This window comes from Triticum dicoccoides, chromosome 2B (genome assembly GCF_002162155.2).
Source record: "Triticum dicoccoides isolate Atlit2015 ecotype Zavitan chromosome 2B, WEW_v2.0, whole genome shotgun sequence".
Lineage (NCBI taxonomy): Eukaryota > Viridiplantae > Streptophyta > Magnoliopsida > Poales > Poaceae > Triticum > Triticum dicoccoides.
The window spans coordinates 16,428,841-16,438,218 of record NC_041383.1 but is presented as its reverse complement, the minus strand read 5'-3'; the positions used below and the strand labels follow the sequence as shown (position 1 = coordinate 16,438,218).

Sequence of the window (9,378 nt, the reverse complement as noted above, 5' to 3'; positions counted from 1 at the left end):
TAATAAATGTATTTTTATATTACATGTTCATAACTAAGTTTTTCTGTGCAATACTTGCATTGATTCTTGAATATGAGATTCGAAGGAAAACTCAACTACATGTGTGGAAAGTTGATATGATCCCTAGTCATGCCTCTAAGACTAGCTCATGTATTGATGATGATCATGTTTTCCTAGTCATGGCCATTGTTAGGATGCTATCAATAAAGATAACAACTTGTTATCAGAACAATAATGTTGGATAGATCCAAATTATGAATTATTGAGAGATCACATCATTATTATGTTGTCGATACTTTCATAAAGATTTTTGACGATTACTTAGTTCCTTAGACCATGATAATATCATATGCCAACATACCGGATGGTTACTACTTTGGGGTTCCCTAATGTCACACCGTAGCTGGGTGATAATAAAAGTAACTTATAGGTATAACAGAAACATATATTCGGTATCGATACTTTAAGACTGGTATTTGCTCCTCTGATGATGGAGACATACTCTCTGGGCGCACTTATTATTACGGTATAATTATCCTATGGCCAGACGTATGCGGTTGATATCACAGAGATACTGGGATACATTTACGAGTAAAGAGAACAAAACCGATAAGGAGGATGACCGACATAGTAATCAAAGTGCCGATCATGGGGATACCAGCAATATCTTGTCTCTGGTTTTGTAACGTATCACGAAGTAAAGGCAATGGTATTCGGGAACAAAAGGTTCGCTCGAGAACTTCATTGTTATGTAGGAGTTAACAAGGGTGAATAGATCCCGTTATTAACTATTGAATAGAAAGTTTTCCGGGTGATGTGCGCTAATTTCCAAACATGTAGGGTCATACGCTTAATGACCAGTATATTTATGATAACTAGAGGAATGACAGATCGAGCACCGAAAGTGTTTTGGATGGATCCATAAATGTTCTCGATGGTCCTGGAAGGGTTTTGGGAATTCCGGAAAGGTATATATAACATGTCTGTTTTTTTTTTGTTTCAGGATTCTGAATGGTTCCGAAAACTTCCAAAAAACTCCAAAATATTTTTTGGGAGAGAAGTCTCTCTTGGGCCAAGACAAGAGGGCATTGCCCAGTGGGCCAAATTGGCCCAAAAGGTACCCCCCACCGAATGAAGGAAAGGGGACCGAATCCTACTTGAGGAGGAAACCTTCATCCCCATAGGTAAGCTGGATTTAGATGGGTTTCCTCCCAATTCAGTTTGCGTTGGCTCTAATTTCCTTCTAATTGGGCTAATAAGATTATACTCCTAATTAGACGGAATGCCGCTAGGCTTCTCTCTCTACTTTTCTTGAGCTCTTCTTCCTGGATGTCAGATTGCTGCCAGATTTACTACTTCAGAACGCATGGATACGTCAGAGGGGTCGTCTTCTTTACTCTTGATTGGCGGACCATCTCGGAGAAATTCTCACGGCTGTGAGGTATAACCTAGCTACAGGAATCATCGTGGTTCATTGACAGACTATATGTTGCTTCCACTACTGTGCTTGTCGGTGAGATCATCGTTGCCCGTCTTCATAGTGTTCTGGGGTGTGATTGTGTAGCATATATTTTTTTGCATAACGCATTTCCCTACACATACCCCATTAATACGCACATTAGAAACTAGCTCAACCAAAACGGCAAGGTCTAAGTTATTCATATTTTCTTCCATAATGAAATAATATATGGATATTTTTTTGGCCTATAGTGATTCCAATATATAGAAATACCCTAATAGTTATTTGTATTAATAAAAAGGTGTTATACTCTTTCCATTATATACACCTTTATGTAATATTTAGATCTAAAAATGGTGTATTGCTCAAACGGGCACAAGATAGTGAATTTGTTTGTGCAATTCACTTTGGGTTACCTTCTACTAATATAGTATATCTGAAGTGAAAAAAACTCTGGTGTAGCTCATGCGCACATATAAGAGGTAGGCAATGCAGTACATAATTCTAACCAAGTAAACGGAGGAGAAGATGAGAAGAACTGGTAGCGGGGGAGAAGATGAGAGGAGCTGGCAGGGATGAGAGGAGCTAGCGAAAGGGCCATGAAAATCTATTATCTTTTTAGGGAATGTTTGAGTACGATCTATATATCTATGCATGAGAGAATACAATATTAATTATGCCAGGTTTATCACGTTGCATAAAGAAACCAACTAATCTAGAATCTTCAATACGTCCTCCCTTCCGTTTTTTAGCTAGTCATAGTGGGTAGCCATCACAGTGGGTAGTAACATAAGTGTAGTGTCATGCAAGCCTTCATTTATTATGTTGTAGACTCATTTTGCATTGGGGTGCGTTATGTTACGGTAACATATTATGTTACCACAAGCACCTCTCTCCTCATTAACTCCATGCCACATAAGCATTATGTCTTGGGGTGCATTATGTTACTACCTAAGGCCCTGTTTGGTTCATAAGTTCTAGGACTTTTTCTAGTCCCAACTAAAAAGTCTCTAGTCCCTAAAAAGTCTCTCCCTGTTTGTTTCCAGGAACTAAAAAGTCCCTAGTGCCTCCCTAAGTTTCTCCCACTATGGCTAGCCTAGGGCTCAATTCAAAAATCACACCAACCAGGATAAGTGGTGAGTGGTGGAATATTTTTTGTAGTTTGCAAAAATACCCAATTAATGCGTTCGTTTCACTAAAAAAATTGTGTTTATTAATGCATTAACTGTACGGCATGCATGCTTCACCAATAAATGACCCAAAACTTTTACATGCTTTGATGATTTTTCTCTTAATGCTTGCATGCAGTGATTTAATGCACCTTAAAATCTGAATATGTGATGGGAAATAATCAAATTGAGACTTATAAAATGGAAGAACTAAAATTTTGAGATAAACCTTATAAATCGGAAGAGAGGTAGTATTATGTTCTCCATCTCTCTTGACTATGACTTCCTAGAAAACATGTAGCTAGTCAAACTTCTCTATTTTCTAATATCAATTAATAAAAATACCTTTTGAATTTATTCAATCAGAAATATCATGCTAGATTTTTCATGGAAAATAATGAACTCATATATCTTTATAAAGTTTCACTTACATGTTCGTGCAAGATAAGTAGTCAAAGTTAGTCATTAACGAATATGCAAAACCTTAAATGTCATCCATTTTTGGAAAGGGGGGGGGGGGGAGGTAACATCATAATTAATTTACATAGTACCACAAAGTAAGTACAAGAGGTGATATGTGTACATACCTCTTGTTTTTGAGACGTTCCCGGACCTCATCAATGAGTTGTGTTTCATTAAATATGGTGAAATGACTTTCATAGATTTTAAGAGCAAGAAGGATGTCCACTAAAACCTTTTTTGCGGTGCCATTCCTACCGACAGAAACAAAAGCCCTGCAATGGAAATCTTCTTTGATCTTGTCATAAACCGTTTTGACAAGAGTGGTCTTGCCCAATCCTCCAAATCCAACAACGGAGACAATTTTCAACGTTGTCTTGGACATGTCGTCTCCCCCGGACAACAAATTCATCAGCTCTTGGTCCCTTTTTCCAGAAATGCCAACAAGGTCCGTCACTTCCATGTACAGAGCTCGAAGGCGGGGATCAAGTGTCACGACTTCAGGCCGAGCGACAATATTGTCGACATTGTACCTTGCACGCCTATCAGCGACCTCTTGGACTTGCTTATTGATGTCCTTGATCGCATCCGCAATCTCATGGCGAGCCTTCCCCTTGGTGAACAGGCCGGCCATCTTCTTCATCAGTTGTTTGAGCTTATTCGACTTGGTTGAAGACTCAGATTCCTCATCAACACGCACAAGGAATTTATCGACGGTATCCTCCATGTCAAAGGACAGCTCCCTCACCTCGCCCGCCCATAGCTTGACCTGCTCCTCGAGCTGGTCATGCGGCACCTCGGCCACCTTGCGGAGGGCAGCTTGCATGCTCTTCATCTCTTTCTCAAGAGACTTGACGCCTTCCTTGACGCTCTCCTTAAGCTTGTACTCATCCTTGAGGAGCTCGACCAGCTTGGGGAGCAGGGAGCCCATGGCGCCCGTTGCCAGATCCATGGCTCCCTTGCTCGTATCAATTGTTTGTTGTTTGTTTGACAAGCGCACAACGGTTGTTGTACGTTTGGGTGCTGAAGCGCTGCTTTTTATAGAACCCAGGCAAGTTTACAAGGAAAGGCAGTACAATCATGGTTGTGTAAGTTGCATTAAATAATGCTTCCTCCGCCTCATAATATAAGAGCATTTTTGACACTACACTGGGACGGAGGGAGTACATTTGTTTGGTGCGGTACGATGCACTGATAATACTTGTCCAATTAATTAATGATTTCTCTCTCTTTCGTAGCTATAATCTTGTAGTTCGTTTTATTCTCTCGCCTTTATTTCAAACTATATCATCTTCCTGCTATTCACAACACAATGGCATATGGCTACCGTTTCCTCTTCTAGCTGGTAAAGGTTTCTTAATTAAATACTGGTGCTATATATGACCAAACAATTACTACTTACAAGCAAACCGGTGCTTGCTTCACCCGTAACAAGCTGAAAGAACAAACTTTTTCATCAACATTCGTTTCCTTTGTGTAAAGGTTTTGTTCGTCTCTCCCGGTAACAAGCTAAGAAACACTGCAAAAAACTCTTATATTTAGGAATAGAGGTTGTACCTTACCTACACTCCAATTCAAGTCTTCTATCTTGCAAAAGAAAGTAATCTATGCATATATAAAGGACGTGGATTTGGTGAACATGGGTGCACACACACCCTTTATGAATAGTAAATTAAAAAAAGGTAGAAAAAATTTAAAAATTCCGAATTTATTTTTGTAATATACATAGTCAACCAGTGTACTCGCATATGAAGTTTGACGAAGAAATCACATCCGTGGTAATCTGGGTAAAACTGACAAAACCGAACTAATCCAAGCTATATTAAAAAAACACTGTTTAATGAATAGTATAGTTGCATTTGTATTATCTGCACTAAAAATACCATGGATGTCAATACATCATGAAACTTCACACGTGAGTAGAATGATCGACTAAGTTTTATACCGCGAAATTTCAGAAATTTTTAAATTTTTAGTATATTTTATGAATTTACTATTCATGTGGGTGCGCGCGCACCCATGTTCACCTTTGTATTTTTGATATATAAACAAACAAAAGCTCACAAAAAAGTCTTGTTTGCAAAAAGATGAGATGCATACCATGGGTGCACCTAACTTGACCACTCAATTACGCAAAGTGTGGTGTGTTTGTCATGGCTAGTGGGCCAGTGTAATTAATGGCTCGTTGATCTCCTCAATTAGTAGCCTTTCTCAAAAGAGGTGAGCTGAATGTGTGCCGAAATGATGAAGCCAAGTGTCAAAGATCGCATAATCAGATCACGCCGGAATATAGTATACAAAGAATTACACACCGAGGTCTAATCATATTCGCGTGACCTAGTCAGGAAAGCCACCTTTTTCATAGTGGAAGTGGAGTGGGGCGGAGCCCTTTCCCTCCCGGTTGCCAATCTCGCCATGTGAAGCATATACGGAGTAGCTTTTACAAAGTTTAAATGTTGATCTCCAAACTCCGTGTCGAGAGTTCATTGGTATGGCTGGGTGGTGCAGGATCCATCCCGTCATAGACGGGGTCATAATCATATACAGCGGGACGCAACCGACAACATCACTACAAACGTTCGCGTCGAATATTAAAAAGTTCTGGATTGGAAAAGAAATAGGATATCACATGATACTACTTTTTTACATAAACATTTCGATCTATTAATCTTTGATCGTGGCAGTAGAACGAAAACAAGAAATAATAAAAATTACATCCAGATCCGTAGATCACCCATCAACGACTACAAGCACTGAAGCGAGCCGAAGACACATTGCCGTCATCACCCCTCCCTCGTCGAAGCCAGACAAAACATGTTATATTAGACAGTCGGAAAGTTGTCGTGCCAAGTCCCCGTAGGACCAGTGAATCAGAAATTAGTGCCTCAATATTTTCATGTGCTCGCGAGAGCGTGTGCGTGTGTATGTGAGAGAGAGATAGATAGATAGATAGAGAGAGAGCCAACTCTGCTACAGCTCATAGAGGAGGAACGCGGCCAAACTCCGCTGGGAACTCTACGAGATAAATACATCTTCAGGATGTAAAAATCAATAAGTATCACTAGTAGAAAAGGGGGCAAAGGTCCAGGCCGGATCAGCCTGTTAGTCCCGGTTCAGTCCAGAACCGGGACCCATGGGGGCATTGCACCCGGTTCGTGAGCCCCGGGGGCCGGCCGGGCCATGTGGGCCATTGGTCCCGGTTCGTCTGGACCTTTTGGTCCCGGTTGGTGGGACGAACCGGGGCCAATGGGCCTCACTCCTGGCCCACCATCATTGGTCCTGGTTGGTGGCTTGAATCGGGACTAAAGGCTGCCCTTTAGTCCCGGTTCATGCCACCAACCGGGACCAATGAGGTGCCTATATATACCCCCTCGCTTAAGAGCAGAGCACACTGCTCTGTTTTTTCTGGCCGCCGAGGGGGAGAGGGCTTGGTGGTGCTCTAGCTCACCTCCTATGCACACAAGGTGTTCGATGGAATGCCCGAGCCACACTACTTAAACTTTCTCCTCTCCAAGCTCGTCCTTCAAGCTCCATTTTCCTCAATATTTGTCTAGGTTTAGCGATCCGTCACGCCCCGTCCCCGTCTTCACCGCCGTCGATCACTCGCGCCGATCTCATCGTCGGCACCACCGTGGTGAGCTTCTTGTTCTTATCTTCTTTCTGAAAGGAAAAATATTCTTACTTGTATGTTTAGATAGATACTTGTATTATTTTCTTACTTTTATTATTGCATCTTATATAGTGCGATGGTTTTGGTATCTGCCCCCGTCGGTCCTCGTCCTGTCTATGATTAGGATGTGGTATATATTATCTTTTCATAACTATTGGTTCATTTATTGTTTATGACAATTATGCCGACCAACGTGACATAGATTTTATTTATCTAGGAGGTTGTTGAACCGGAAATTCCAACCGACCCTATTGTCGAGAGGTTAAATTTAGTTGAAGAAGAAAATAATTTCTTGAAGGAAAAAATAAGAAAAATTAAGGAGGAGAAGATGATATTGGAGTTGCATGTTGCGGATGTCATCGATGATCACAAGATCAAGATGGATGCAATGCGCTTGAAGATTAGAAAGATTAGAAAATATGCCATTCATACCGAGGCTTGATATCATTATGCCATTGGATCAATTGTTACCTTGGTTGCGATTATGATCACATTTGTTTTCGCATTAAAATGTTTTACATAGTTTCAATGTATGTTTAATTAATTTAGATGCTCTGTAGAGCTTTATGTTGTTAGATGAGAACTATGTATGTACTTTGGTTTTAATGTGATGATGAACTTCTATTAATTTGGTCACTTAGTTATCTATTCATGATGTTCTGTAATAATTTTTGACACACTTAATTATATATAATGCACGCAGATGAACCGGCAATGGATGTACGGTGACAGACACACTTGCAAGTACATTAAGGGCGTGCATGATTTTCTCGAAGTGGCTGAGGCAAATAAGCAGAATAGTTTTATGTGTTGTCCATGCCTTATATGTGGGAATACGAAGTCTTACTCTGACCGGAAAATCCTTCACATCCATCTGCTTTACAAGGGTTTCATGCCACACTATAATGTTTGGACGAGGCACCGAGAAATAGGGGTTATGATGGAAGACGGCGAAGAAGAAGAGTACGATGACAACTATGTGCCCCCTGAATACGGTGATGCTACTAAACATTAAGAGGAACCAAACGATGTGCACGATGATGCTGCAACGGGCGAAGCTGCTGAAGATCAAGAGGAACCAGACGATGTGCCCGATGATGATGATCTCCGCCGGGTCATTGTCGATGCAAGGACGCAATGCGAAAGTCAAAAGGAGAAGCTGAAGTTCGATCGCATGTTAGAGGATCACAAAAGAGCACTAACCAAAACAGCGGTGTCTGCTTTGATGCAACAACCGAGAGGGGAAAGGACACTTATTATGGTTACATAGTGGACATATGGGAACTTGACTATGGACATGATTTTAAGGTCCCTTGTTTAAGTGCAAATGGGTCAATCTGTCAGGAGGCGGGGTACAGGTAGACCCACAGTACGGAATGACAACAGTGGATCTGAAAAATCTTGGGTACACTGACGAACCGTTCGTCCTAGCCAATGATGTGGCACAGGTTATCTATGTGGAGGACATGTCTACCAGACCGAGAAAAAGAAAAGATAAGAACGGCGAATACATCATATGATGAGCCAAAGCGTCACATAGTTCTTTCAGGAAAAAGGGACATCGTGGGAGTGGAGGGCAAGACAGATATGTCTGAAGAGTATGAAAAGTTTCATGAAATTCCTCCCTTCAAAGTCAAGGCTGACCCAAGCATCCTGATAAACGATGAAGATTATCCATGGTTACGGCGCAATAAGCAAATGACACAACCTAAGAAAAAGTGAAGACTTTCTCCCGTAACTATTATGATGATACCATGCCAACTTTGTAACAGACGAGTATGATACCATTGTCCGTTTTGTACATGCACATGCTATGTGGGTGAAATTATGATACCATGCCAACTTTTAACTTTTTCGGAGTTCATGTGAAATGCTTTAATGTCTTATGGTTCGGCCCTCGTAATACCATTAATCCCGGTTCGCTCCTTGTCAACTATGTTCTCACCAAGAACACTCTCAAGAGGGCAGCCACGTGGGCCATTGGTCCCGGTTCGTCTGGACCTTTTGGTCTCGGTTCCACGCACGAACCGGGACCAATGCGCCTTGCCCCTGGCCCATGACCATTAGTCCCGGTTTGTGCCACAAACCGGGACTAAAGGGTTGGTCCTCGTTGCGCTCAGAGTTTAGTCCCACTTCGCCAACCGAAGGGCACTCACACCGGTTTATAAGCCCGTCCCTCTCTGCCTTGTTGAGCTCCTCTCAAAGTGAAAATAGATGCCCCTATACAGGGAATTTGACCTAAATTCATAGTGAATTTTCTCTGAAATTCATAGAAATTTATTATGAATTTAGGTTGAATTTTTCTATAGGCGCATCTATGTTCATTCTTTTAGTAAAGTTAATCACAAACTTGTGATTCACACAAATTTCAAAAATATCGAATTTTAACTATTCAAATTTGAAAACTAATGGCACTAACAGAAAGTTTATAATTTTTCTAAAACTAATGGCACTAACAGAAAGTTTATAATTTTGCTGACCTAAAAGCAAAAAGAATTAAAAAATAAAGCAAAAAACAAAAGAAAATAAATAATGCAGAAAACAAAACAAAAAAGCTGGAAACAAAATAAAAATAGCAACAATATGTATTTTGTTGTAAGTAGAAACAAAATAAAATAAAT

The 9,378-nt window shown here is 40.7% G+C and overlaps 1 protein-coding gene across 2 annotated transcripts in view; it reads right to left on the bottom strand.

The window, feature by feature from the left end:
• LOC119361789 (disease resistance protein PIK6-NP-like) overlaps positions 1-4,079 on the bottom strand; it is a 19,051-nt gene extending 14,972 nt beyond the window's left edge. For both annotated transcript variants that reach the window (XM_037626940.1, XM_037626941.1), the window contains exon 1: positions 3,216-4,079. In XM_037626940.1, coding sequence (XP_037482837.1) covers positions 3,216-4,039 — 824 coding nt within the window. In that variant the 5' untranslated portion in view covers positions 4,040-4,079. The remainder of the gene's footprint in view (positions 1-3,215) is intronic.
• Between the last annotated feature and the right edge of the window lie 5,299 nt (positions 4,080-9,378).